At 42.2% G+C, this 13,165-nt stretch overlaps 1 protein-coding gene across 2 annotated transcripts; it reads right to left on the bottom strand.

Moving 5' to 3' along the window:
- Positions 1-7: 7 nt before the first annotated feature.
- Positions 8-13,036, bottom strand: LOC145487632 (cytochrome P450 3A24-like). Of its 2 annotated transcripts, XM_081466447.1 has the most exons (3): positions 12,956-13,036; positions 5,467-6,015; positions 8-4,021 (listed from the first exon to the last, which is right to left on the bottom strand). In XM_081466447.1, exons 2-3 carry the CDS (start codon positions 6,002-6,004, stop codon positions 3,045-3,047), a joined length of 1,515 nt encoding a protein of 504 aa, XP_081322573.1. In that variant the 5' UTR covers positions 6,005-6,015; positions 12,956-13,036; the 3' UTR covers positions 8-3,044. The 2 variants fall into 2 exon arrangements, with proteins under 2 accessions (XP_081322573.1, XP_081322574.1); XM_081466448.1 differs by lacking the exon at positions 12,956-13,036 and having other exon boundaries at positions 5,467-6,673.
- Positions 13,037-13,165: the final 129 nt, after the last annotated feature.

Genomic DNA, 13,165 nt, shown 5'->3' with positions numbered 1-13,165 from the left:
AGTAGAAACTAGATTTGCTTTTTAGGAGTCGAGAACTGAAAGGGCGGTTGTGAAAATTGCTTGAACCTAATGCATTATAGCTAGAACAAAACGTTTCAAACAAAATTAGAAAATATAACCGAACGTTTGAAAACACCAACGCATAGTTCAACACGCCAGGATTAGAAAACAACCCGAGAATGAAGTTTCTTGTTTAGTTTTTGTTCGTGTTGCAAACAAGGAAACATTTTTTATGTAGCAAACTGTTTTTGAAAAGATACAGACGATAAAAACATTTCTTATTGGAAACAAAATTGGCTTTTTCCAACAAATGTGTATGCGCAATACGGGTTCGCAATACGGGTTCGCAATACGTGATACATTTAGGGAAATGTTTCCGCAACGAAATATCGTACAATTTTTCAAAAACGACAGACCTTGTTTGACCACATTTCCAACCACTGAGAAGAGAGTTGAAAATACGACGCGTAGCACAGTATTTTTGACGAACTTCGAGGTGTCTCCCACACATGCTTTTTTGACATGACAAATCTTTGCAAACCCCTCCCCCGGTTCGCAGTTTTTCTTGCGCGTCCGAAGTCACCCGATCTCCGCACGGAAATGAAATGTCGCGAGTAAATACCTGAAGCGTTTTAGCGAGATTCCGCGTTTAAAATTGAGAGCTGGGGAAGGATTTTGTAAAGATTTGTTGTGTCAAAAAACATGAGTGGGAGATGGAGGGGAGCTTGAGCGCGCGCTGGATGACGCGATTGGTACTGGTTCAACGGTACGATCATGTTGCGAAAATGGCCAACCGGCCAGTAAAACAACTACCCGACACAACGTTTTCACATCTGTTGGTTGATTTTTCTAAGGCCCTGTCCACACTACGCCGGAGGAATTTGAAAACGGAGCTTTACGAAAACGCTCTTAGGTTTTGCGTTTCAGCATGGACGAAAAACATTTCAGTTGAAAACGGAGTTTGCGAAAACGATAACAACGCGATAATCATGCGATTTCCCTGCCCAAGTTTTCCTCAAACAAAATCCAAAATGACCGGCGATTGTTGGGTTTTCGAATTTCTCCGGTATAGCGTCAGTGGATGTGTCGTCACAGGTCACATCCACCATCCCAGTCTCGGCCGAGCGGAGATGACAACAAACTGATCAACTTAGCGTGGTCACGCATCAATTTACGCTATTTTGGCCGTCATATTTCAACTTTTTGGCTCTTTTTGTGTGCAAATTTGACTCGTTTCCGAAGAGTGTTTTGTCGTCAAACTGGCCGAAGTTTCCTACCTTGTCTCTTATTATAACACCTTAGGGCAAATTTTTCAAAATTCGTTCCAATCTCATTTTAACCCTCCAGGATGAGAAAAAATGACACCATTAAATGTTCAAGAGTCGTTATTCGGTAAATTACCCATACATTGAACGAATTGAATGTAAACTCCTGATCTCCATACAAATTCTTATATTTTAGCCAGAGTTCTCCATACAAACTCTTATATTTTAGCCACAATTCTCCATACAAATTCTTATATTTTAGCCACAGTTCTCCATACAAATTCTTATATTTTAGCCACAATTCTCCATACAAACTCTTCTATACGCTTGGGTGACCTGTGGTGTTGTTAGAGAGAAAACGCAGTTTCAACTTTCTCTGGTGGTGTGTTGATTACAGAAAAATTAATTCACTAGTAAACAGTTTAAACTAGCATTCCCAGGAAAATTTCATGTCAGTTTGAAAATTCCTTGTGCTACTGGAATCAGCGACAAATAACGGCTTTTTGGATGGAAAATCGCATAGCAATCCACCTCTTCTTGAATGTCGAGGCTATACAAGCTGCAACATCGCGCGCAACATTTTCATTCGATGTCGCTATCACAGTTACTGAGAACGGATAGTGAGTACACATAAAATTATAATAATTGCTATATTTAAAACTGGTTCGGTCCAAATTGTGGAACTCAACTGTGGCGAGTTCTGTGTTAAAAAAACAATCAGACCAATATGGAGAAGTTATTACACGGAGTAGTTATTATAGTTACTAGTAATGTATCCTTGCGATCCGTTCTTGATAAAACCCGCACAAGAGTTAAGCGATTACTTGTCGTTTACAAGTCGCTTTTTGTCAAAGTTAAACTCGGAGCCCGTCCACACTACGCCGGAGCTCGCCGGAGCAATTTGAAAACGGAGGTTTCACTCTGAAAGCGCATCAAATGTTTTCCGTCAACACTACGCTGGGGGCATTTAAAAACGCAACAATAACGTTCTTATTATATGGCTAGCTCCGTGAGCGGGCAAGATGAATCAAATCCAACGCTGTGATTGGCTACCCGAGCGGGCAAGATGGAGCTATCTTGCCCGCTCGGGACTACCCGCCGCGTCCCGCAAGAAGAATTTCCCCGAAATCCATATAATAAATCCGTTATTGACCAAGCTTGTTCGGTCAAGATGGCTGAATATTCGCCTCGTTCTTTTTTTGCGAGTTTACGGACCTCGACTCCGTCGGTCCATAAACACGCAAAAAAACAACTTAGCCAATATCCAGCCATCTTGACCTCACACTTGGTCAATAACCAATACATTTTGGATTTGTGTTTGAGGAAAAGTCGGTCATCGAAATCGCATGATTATCGTGACTATCGTTTTTAAAATGTTTTTCGTCCATGCTATAAAAACGGAAAGCCGGCGTTTTCAAATTCCTCAGGTTTGAAGAGCGTTTTCGAATTTAAAGCTCCGTTTTCGTGACGGATTAGTGTGGACGGTAAGTCAAACCGTAGAAATAAGTCTGCGTTTTCAAATTTCTCTTGCGTAGTGTGGGCGGGGCTTAATTCTTAAGTCGATCTTAGCGGTCTGCACTGCAAAATTCGGGCCGTTCAAGAAACCAATCAGAACACTCCTTTTCATCTAATTGGACCGGATTGCTTTATAATCAACTACCCTTATTGATATCCGGCAAAAATTTACTACAAGCGTTGCGAATATTCATCACAAAAAGAGCAGGCTGATCGAAGTCGAACAAAATTGAGGCCAGAAAAGATCAGAGTCAGCTAACATATCTAAACTCGCTGGATTCGCAAGTGGATTCCATCTCTAGGTGTAAGCGTGGCACCTGCAAAAATTTTCAGGGGAATCTGCGTCTCGGGTGATGGCACAAACTTGTACTTCAGCAGACATTGAACCAGAGCAATCTTGATCTCCATCAGGGCAAACCTCATTCCGATGCAAGACCTCGGACCTGTTCCAAACGGCATAAACTGGTACGGGTGACGAGTGTCCTTCGCGGGACTTCGGAATCTCTCGGGATCGAACTTCTCAGGGTCGGGCCAGGCCTCGGGATTGTGGTGGAGGAAGTACACAGGAACGATCACCTCCAATCCCGCGGGAATATGAATGCCACCGATGTCATAATCTTTGGCGCATTCCCGAGATAACTGAAACAATGGTGGATTCAAGCGCTGGGCTTCGCTTATGATGCAGTCCAGGTACTCGATGCTATGGGCAAGGTCGTAGAGTGTACTATCGGGGTTTGACTTGACAGCTTGTTTTATTTCCTCCCGCAATTTGTTCTGAACCTCTTGATGTGTTGCCAGGTAGTACGTGATAAAAGCAAGAGTGTTGCTTGACGTTTCGTAGCCAGCGATAAGAAAAATGACGCACTGACCTACTATTTCTTCATCAGTAAGCTTGCTGAGACCTTCCTCAGTCATGCCCTCGTTTGCTGTCAGCATGAGGTGGAGCAAGTCCTGCCTTCCCGTTATCCCACTCTGCCTTCGTTTGCTTATGATGTCCGAGGCGACCTTTTCGAAGTAGCCCTGCTTCCCAAGGGCAATGTTAAGCAATCTGAAAAGGTATACACCAAGTGGAAACCGCCTCAAAATGTTCACGATCATTGGAGCTCGGAAGACCTCCTTCGCCCTTTCCAACAGCTGGCTCTCTTTCTCATTTTGAATGTCGGTCTGGACACCAAAGGCGGTTTGAAGTATAACTTCTAGTGTCATTCTGCTGTACCAGTCTAGCATCTCCACAGAAGTGCCTGAGTGAAAGAAAGAGATAAGTCATGGAAAAATGGTAACATTGTCAAAGTTTACTGCGGAACCACTCGCCTGCGGCTCGTGGTTCTACAGCCACTTTGACAATGTTATGACGCAATTTATCATCAATAAGAGGACAGACGCATAAAAAACTGACAATCGCGCAAATCCACCTAATGATGATTTGGTTAGAATCAATCCTCCTGTAGGCAGGCACCCTTAAAACCTGGAACATCTTTAGTGTCTGCTTAGGAGTGGCGCGGTGTCTGCTTTTGGGAGGTTAAGGCCCCATTTATATGGTCTCGAGTACCCGAGACACCCCCCCCCCCCCCCCGCTGAAGTAACTTTAACGAGCGTTCATATGTGAAAGCGTTGTCCCTCTAGACCGAGTCAAAGTTGACCCTGCATGATTATCGCCACGCCGAGAGTTGTCCTGGTTAGGCGAGGCAAAGTGTTTATATCAAGAAATGTTGTCCCGCCTGCCAGGGTTACCCTACCTGCGAGATAACTACACCACCCGTGTTGTCTCGCTCCCCGAGACGGGTTCGCGATCCTCATGTTAACGGTTCGTTAAATTTTTCAAAGAAAAAAAGGTGAAAAGTTAGCTGGACCAGGGTAGACCATATGAACAGGCCCTAAAATGTAGTCTTTATTAAATTTCAAGCTCAACAATAGAAATACATTTTCGTTATTCAAAGTAATGGCCGAACAAACACAACTTGACCCTTACAAGGGTGGTGCTCGCGATCAAATGGAGACATCAACATCCCCCTTCAGGCATACCCCCGCCCGGGCATTTGACTAATATTTATTTATGGAAGTGCCAAAGAGCCTGAGAAAAGAAAAGTAAAGAGGACGAGCAGACTTTGGCAAAATTACGTTCAGCTCATCGCCGTTCGCAAGCAAAATGTCAGCTAGTACAAACAACGAATTAAATTTTTCTTGTTTGCCATATAATAAACATCTTATTAACCGAGCTTATTCGGTCTGTATGGGAGAATCTTGACCTCGGTCTGTACTCACGACCTCGGTCAAGATTCTCCCATACAGACCTCCTGCTCGGTTAATAAGAACTAATTAAATTTTTTCTCCAGCTATTCTGCCGTCCGGATTCCTAAATCTTCGAATTTTATTGGTTAATCGCGCGCGCTCGAGCGATCCGGATTTTCTCATCTGAACCCCGAGTACGGTCGGCTCTAATCTTTGCAACTTTTCAAGCGCTTTGTTACACCGTAAAACAACATAAAAGTGCATGTTAACATTCAACACAGATTCAAACAAATTCTGCAAACAGTATAGCTCTTTGTGCTCGAAATGTCAAACGCACGCGCACGCCGATGTGAACTGAACGGCTTTAATTAAAATTCAACACAACAGTTGCTTTCAATGCATGTTTCAGTTATTTTGGTATCTTCAGTCATTTTAAAACAGAAAATTTGCCACCAACCGATATCAGCAACTTGTTCGATCTTCGCCATCAACCTGTCACATGACTCCTCGATCAGGGCCACCATTCCTTTCATTTTCTTCGCGCTGAAAGTCGGAGTGAGCGTGGTACGAATTCTCTTCCATGCGTCATCTCGCGCAAAGAAAACACTCTTACCGAACGCGCCAGGGAGCTTAACTCGGACGGCATGGTTTGGGAAATTCCAGAAATCTTTCACGAGGATCTGCTTGAGCATGTCAGGATCTGCGATAACAACAGAGGGTCTGTCTCCCAAGGTGAAAGCGAAGACCTTGCCGTACCTCTGAATATAGTCGCACAAAAGGAGATGAACACCGTTGAATTTTCTGGCGTCGAGGGTATTGCCAATGAATGGCCATGGTTTTGGACCAGGAGCGTTAATTTTCTTGAGAATGGCTTGATTTCGTGTGCCTTGCCAGTAGATATACAGCAGCAAAATAACACCAGCTGCTAGTGGAAAGATCGACTGAGTAAGGTATGCGACAAGCGAATCTTGCTTTGCTTGATTGCTGGCGTCCATTGATCAGCCACCTGTTTTGTGGGAAAGAATTACTTGTATGATTAATTATTAATATTTGAAAAGCGTAACGCGATGTCACGAAATACTCGACTGGACTCGAGTAGGTAGAATTTCGCAACTTTGTAAATAAAATACCAAAGTTCACTAGCACTGAATTAGACTTGAATTACATGCGCTTATTTCTATTGTGAAATTATCTTCTAATTTACGGATTTTTTGGGAAAATACCAGCTTGCGAACACAGCCGGAAATAGCCGGACGTCCGTCTGTCTTCGCAGCCCAGGAAAATATTTTAATACGTGATAAACTGTAAAAGTTGGGTGACCCACAATGTTAGGGCAGGTTGTTTGAGTTGTTTGGTGACCTTTGGTTATTCAAACAGTTTATAGAGTACGTTAGTGTTATAAGATTGTTCAGGTCGACAGTTGTTTCAGATTGTTACCGCTTTAGATTGTCAAGATCGTCCCGATTGTGTGGGAGAACTTTAGTTTAAAATACAGGTCCTTGGTGAGGCCCTGTTAGGGGGGGGGTACCCATGTCCCCTGTCTGAAATTCGCCACCAGCCATGTCGGCATCTCGCAAGATTCCTATGTCGCCTGTCGGAATTTCGTCTCAGGGGAGTTGTGCTAGGAAATTTGACCTTTCTCGATTAAAACGAAGCTACATGTATAACACATAGTAATACCTTTGTTTATTAAAAAAAATAAAGTGCTCATAAGTCTCACGCAAACGAATTCAATCTTGCGCTCTCACGCTGAAACGATTATTTCTCACGCATTGAAGGTTCCTTGCTGTTTTAGCCAAGTACACATATAATTAAGTATCTCTTTGGATATAATTTACTCCTTGTATGCTTTGCACTTGCTTCGACCACTTTTCAGCAGTAGGAATTCTTATGCAGAGCCAGCATTTCTCCAGTCAGTGGGTTTAATGGTTACTTCATGGTTACTTTTAAAGCATCATATTTCGACTCAGAATGACGGAAAAGACTTCTTAGCTACTTCAATTTTTCAAAATCTTCTAAGGGGCTGGGGACATGCTTTCTAAGGGCTTGGGCAGGCTTTCGAGCGCTGAAGTTGTTAACCTCCTAGGGGATGTGGGGACATGCTCCCGCCAGGAACTTTTGAAATTTAGACGTTTGGAATTGCTATTTTCAGCCATTTTCCAGTCAGTATTTGGACCTAATGTACAATCGAACCCATGACTATTTTTACCATGTTTATGTTTAACAACCGTTCTTTAACTCAAAATCTCAACGACCTCAATCAGATAATCTCTCCTATCTATATTCTTCCTTTGAATTTGGCGTAACCCTTATCTTCTGCTGAAGACGAGAAGACCTTGGCAGCTTTCCCCTGTCTCTCTTTTCCTTCCATAATGCCATTTGTTGACAATACAGAAAATGCTGCCCGAGGCCGCAGGCCTCGGGCAACATTTTCAAGCCCGAGGTCACAGTTTTTCACCATACGGACCGACCGTAAGCCGGCAAATAACATAACAATTTCTGTCAGTCGTTGCTTTTAAAATCACTTGAAATCAGACTTTTCTACCGTAAATTGAATAGCAGAAAGCGGGGAAATTCGTTGAGTGTATTCCACAGAAATTCTCCCAAATACAGCAACGATCAGAGAGGTAAACTCGACTGAAATTGACTCACATTTTACGGCGAGAGAAACACAGGATTACGCGCCATTCCAGCGCCAAGCTACAAACAGCCAAGCAAACTCTCACAACTTCATAACACTTAATTGAATTTACTTACAGTGACTTTCCTTGCCATTCTAAAGTGAACAGAGATAAACTTGCGTTGACTAATCGTCGATGGACGCGTAAAAAAGGCAAAAGATTGACGATTACCGCTAACTTTTAGAAGCGAAATTTAGGCAGCGAAGAAAAAATCCGGCCCGTGGGCCGTATCGTAAAAAGCTGGACCGGTCACGTGCGTATGATTAGCCAATCAAGTTCGAGGATTTAGGAATCCGGCCCGCTCAGATGCTTGATAAAAAAATAAAGCTTCATATTCTTTCACTGGTGACCCACTAATAAAAATATGAAGCAGACGGTCGAAGATCTCTTTCCTCTTTCCTTAAGCGTGTTTTTAGGCGTTTTAGGGCACTGCTCACTCAGCTGAGAATGAGAAAAAATACTCAGCAATGACAGGAGCCATAATCGGGGACGGAGACCGTAAGTCTTGGGATCCCCGCGTACCTATGATATGGGACAATTTTTCTATTTTTAGAACAAATTGCGCCATCCTGACGTCATATATCCGCGCGGATCCACGCACATGTCGGGGGCTCTCGCGTGGATGTTGTTACGTTGCGTGTTCAAATGGTGAGAGTTGCGAGATTCTCTTGCAGATTTTTCACAGCGATGGCAGGGAATAAGGCAGGGAATAAGAACCAGGGCTCTTATATGTAGTTTTATGCTCTGGGCTAATGGAAAAGGTGAGTTTTTCAGGGTCGAAAACATCACTTCGATTTCGCGCTGTGAATGATGCCCGCGCTAGTTATACGCGTAAGCTTTTGCGCTTGTCCTATGAAGAAAAGTTATGTAAGAAAACTCTTAACTTTGGTATCGTGTTAATTTGTGAGTTTCCCAAACAATGCTTAATCATAACCAAACCCTGTTTTGATAGTTTCTTATTGTTTCTGTTTGTTTGGCGAGTTTGCCAAAAGGGTTTGAAAGAAAAGTCTGACGCGTACAAGTAGCTCATTGCATAGTGCAGCGCGTGCTTTTTCAAGTCCGAGTCAGTGTTTAATTGTCAACAAATCCTGACAAAGGTTTCTTTTGCTGTCTTTTGTACCGAGATGCTGCAACAATTTTTAAACAACGCCAAAAGGCTACTGACATCATGAGTGTTTCTTTAACATAGTGAAATTTTACACTGCGAAAATAAAATAGACAAGGAGTTTTGATAACTCAACCTGCAAAATCGAAATCTTTATTCGAGTACCGTGACTATTCGAGTTGATTAAAGAAAGCTGATTATTTCTGCTGTATTCACATATTTTCAGCCAAGCTTTTAATATATGTTCTCAAACATTTATCAACCTTAAACATATTTAAAAACTAGAGATACATGAGTTCGCTGTACGTTTTCACTCGAAAGTGGGGAAGTCCGATTTGTCATGTTTTACTGACTGTACAAAACATGCATCGGCGGGCGCTCTTATTCATCGGCAACAGTCAATTTATTTGATTTTTACACAAACAAAACTGAGCAGCATCTACAGGCATAAACTTTGTCGTCGCTTATTGGGCCTTGATAAAACATCAAGCGTTGCTTACAATTCAGGCAGAACTCAAACTTGCAATTACTTTTTTTTACTGTTCGGTCGAGATAGACTCTGGTGAAATCCTCGCAAGCGTGTGGCAAGAGGAGGGAAACTTTGGAGTCCTGAAACGCGGCTATATCCAAATATATGCAACTAGTGTTTTGCTGTGTTTTGGAAAAGCTGTTAATCTTCAACATATGTGAAACTTAGAGTGGAGTAATGTGTAAAAGAAGCTGCGGAAAACAACTTAGTCAATATAAAGCGGGACATAACCAAATTTGACACTGTCTTACTTCACTCAAACTGGAGCAGCTTACGACGAAAACACTGAAGCAAAATTCCAACAGACATGAAAGTATTGATTTGTGGGCCAAAAGCATTAAACATTTCGGGAATTTCGGACACCCTTTCCTCGCGCTACATCCGCAAAAATCCTCGCAGCATGTACGCGCGTGTGCCGCACGGGATGGCGCAATTTGTTCTAAAAATAGAAATATTGTCCCATATCATAGGGACAGCCCCAATACTAGAAATGGCGCGCGCTTACGGTCTCCGTCCCCGATTATGGCTCCTGGCAATGACGGACTCGATTTATTGGACGTGGACGTTTTAGCATATGTAAGAAAGCCTGGGTTTCACGACTCGTCGACATCTCGCGTGAGAGAGGAAAACACATTTAAAACTCTGGAAATGCGTCTTCACTTCGACTCGGACGTTTAATACAATCGATGCATTCTCAGTTCCGAAATTCGTTGTCGGTCTATCTTGCCATTGGTGTCGCTTTCTCTATTTCGCTGCAGTAGTCTGTCGTTCGTCGCCAATTCATAGCTCTCATGTCGCCTTTTCAAGGCCATGTCGCTTGTCGGAATTTACCCCTAACAGGGTCTCCTTGATGACCAACGAAATGAAACCTTGTTAACACGATCATCCTCTTGAACCAGCGTGTGTGATCCGTATTCAGTACCATTCAGAATTTCCATTAGCTGATGCGAATTACATATATCAGTGATTTTTAGCTGATTCTGATAAAACGTAAATGTCTTAAAACTTGTTTACAGACAGCATACCTGTTTTGTTTTGTAGAGAAATTTGGCAAACAGAGGAAGATCGAAGATGCACGTAAACTCGGTTCGTCTGCAGCTGCTGTGACTGCCGTGGTCTCGTGAATTTCTGTCACGCTGTTATTACACCTTTGCGCCCCGAAACACGTGATGTGGCAACGCGTGTTTCGGGGCCCAAGTGGGTTCAAAGTACGGAACTTGATATAGTGCACGGGTCATTTTGCAATTTATGTGCGTTGGCTTTTGGGCTGGCGTTACATATCTTCGCTACACAGTGCTGACGAGCCCCAAGAAGGGCGAAACAGCTGTCCACTGTTGCGATCCTACTTTATCGGTTCTTGTCATGTTGGTGTCTCGAAACGTTTTTCACGTAGTATCAGCCTTGCAGTCTATTGCTTGTCTCCTCATTTAGTGTCCGCTTAAACGCGGGGGCTCCGTATAAACAGGGCTCCCCCGGTTCCCCCCCCCCCCCCCCCGCCTCCGTTCGATTAAATTAATATACGAAATTTTCAACATGGCGGTCATTAGGCCGTTGGCAGGCGAGAATCAAATTTGCTCCTTTCCTTTAAAAAATACAGTCTTTATTAATAAACAATAAAAGCATACTTCAAACCTAAGTGTATTCTTGTGTTATTCCTGGTTTACATGCAGAAAATCAGGGCTTTTTTCAGGCTTCTTCTTTCTTAAATTGGAAAATTTACGGATGTGTCGAAAACGAAGACCCAAAAACGAAGACCGAAGACCTAAGACCCTGTGGTCTAAAACGAAGACCCGCCGGTCTAAAACGAAGACCCACAGGTCTAAAACGAAGACCCACAGGTCTAAAACGAAGACCCACAGGTCTAAAACGAAGACCCACCGGTCTCAGACCTTTTTTTTTTTCTTCAGGAAAGACTATACACTAGGCTAAATTGCTTTCGTTTTTGTAGCGCATAAATTAAAATGTCATCTGAGCGCGCGGCAAACTTGACAGTTGCTTTATCTCAGTCGGTACAACGTGTGAAATTTTGTAACGCAATTAAATTTCAACAGTATAGAAATATACGTTTTAGTGACGATTTTAGTATAATTTGTCGTCACCAATATTCTATTTTGCATATGAGCAAATTATGATGAGGTGACTTCATTACTTTGCTTTACTGTACTTATCATATAATGGCGCCAAGGTCCACTGTACGTGACTCCCAAATTTATTCACCACGTGCTACAAGAATTTGATTTTCCCAGGAAAATTACGTTATCACTCTCACATTCTTCAGGGAAACACTATACACTAGGCTAAATTGCTCTCATTTTTGTAATTTGCTCATATGCATTTGAAAAATAGAATATTGGTGACGACAAAATATACTAAAATCGTCACTAAAACGTATATTTCTATACTGTTGAAATTTAATTGCGTTACAAAATTTCACACGTTGTACCGACTGAGATAAAGCAACTGTCAAGTTTGCCGCGCGCTCAGATGACATTTTAATTTATGCGCTACAAAAACGAAAGCAATTTAGCCTAGTGTATAGTCTTTCCTGAAGAAAAAAAAAGGTCTGAGACCGGTGGGTCTTCGTTTTAGACCTGTGGGTCTTCGTTTTAGACCTGTGGGTCTTCGTTTTAGACCTGTGGGTCTTCGTTTTAGACCTGTGGGTCTTCGTTTTAGACCTGTGGGTCTTCGTTTTAGACCGGCGGGTCTTCGTTTTAGACCACAGGGTCTTAGGTCTTCGGTCTTCGTTTTTGGGTCTTCGTTTTCGACACATCCGTAATTTACTGCGATGATCATTCTTCACTTTCATCTACAACCGCAGTTCAAATATGAATTATTTCATATACACTTCACATCATCCTAATAAGTGATGCCCTGGGGAGGGTACAGAAAACCGGGGGTCCAAGAAAAATTTTGGCGCGATCACAATATCTTCTCATCCCAAATGAACATCCTTGGGAGTGCGGGGGCTAAAGACGGTTGATTCCACATTTTTTACGAAAAAACAAAAAAGGGAGTTGGGAGGAGGGATGGTGGGAAGACACCTCGCCCCGATATAAGGGATGAAAAGTACGAAATAAACACGAGGTTGCGTGACGTCTTATTTTACTACATGACTCTGCTGTGCTTGGGTAACCTTTCATGTATACGTTCTACAAAATTTAAAATTCCGATTCGGTAAGATTGGTTCCACAATTGACTTTACATTGAGTGGCAAATGACAAGATTACGCAATTAGAATGAGACAGAACAAGTGATTATTGTAATTATCAGTGAGCTTTAGTTCTGAGAATATATAGCACTGATTTAATTATAGAAATCATTAATGACTTATGTTTTCGATTAACATAAAGAACCCTTACGCTCATCCAATCGAATTAAATCCACCTTGAAAAGTTGTCCTTTATTAGTGCAGTTGGTCAGGTTTAAGGTTGGCAAGTGTCTAGATTTCTACAGTGAACATGATAAGAATAGTCCTGTTACTGCGATCGCAACACATTGAATTTGGCACGTAAACATAACCCCGAAGAGAGCTACAAGCAGCTATGAAAATGCAACTAGACCGTTTCAACATTAGTTAATGTTAGGCGCAGTCATCAAATAATGTTATTGCATAAGATCAATTACAACTTACCTATCTGTGTAAAAAGCTCCTGATCTGGGAGAATTTCGTATCCGTTGAATTTAAAGCACGAGCAGCCACGAGTAAATATTGAATACTGACTTACGTTTGCGTACAAAAATATCGGTGACGTCATTGTGGACAACAAATAAGTGCTTGTCATTTCATTTTTTATCATTTTACCTTTGCAACCTTCCGGAATAAGTAGTTACAAAACGAATT

The sequence above is a fragment of the Orbicella franksi genome, chromosome 5, assembly GCF_964199315.1.
Source record: "Orbicella franksi chromosome 5, jaOrbFran1.1, whole genome shotgun sequence".
NCBI lineage: Eukaryota > Metazoa > Cnidaria > Anthozoa > Scleractinia > Merulinidae > Orbicella > Orbicella franksi.
Note: the sequence above shows the minus strand (reverse complement) of the source record. Positions and strands in the feature narration are given on the sequence as shown.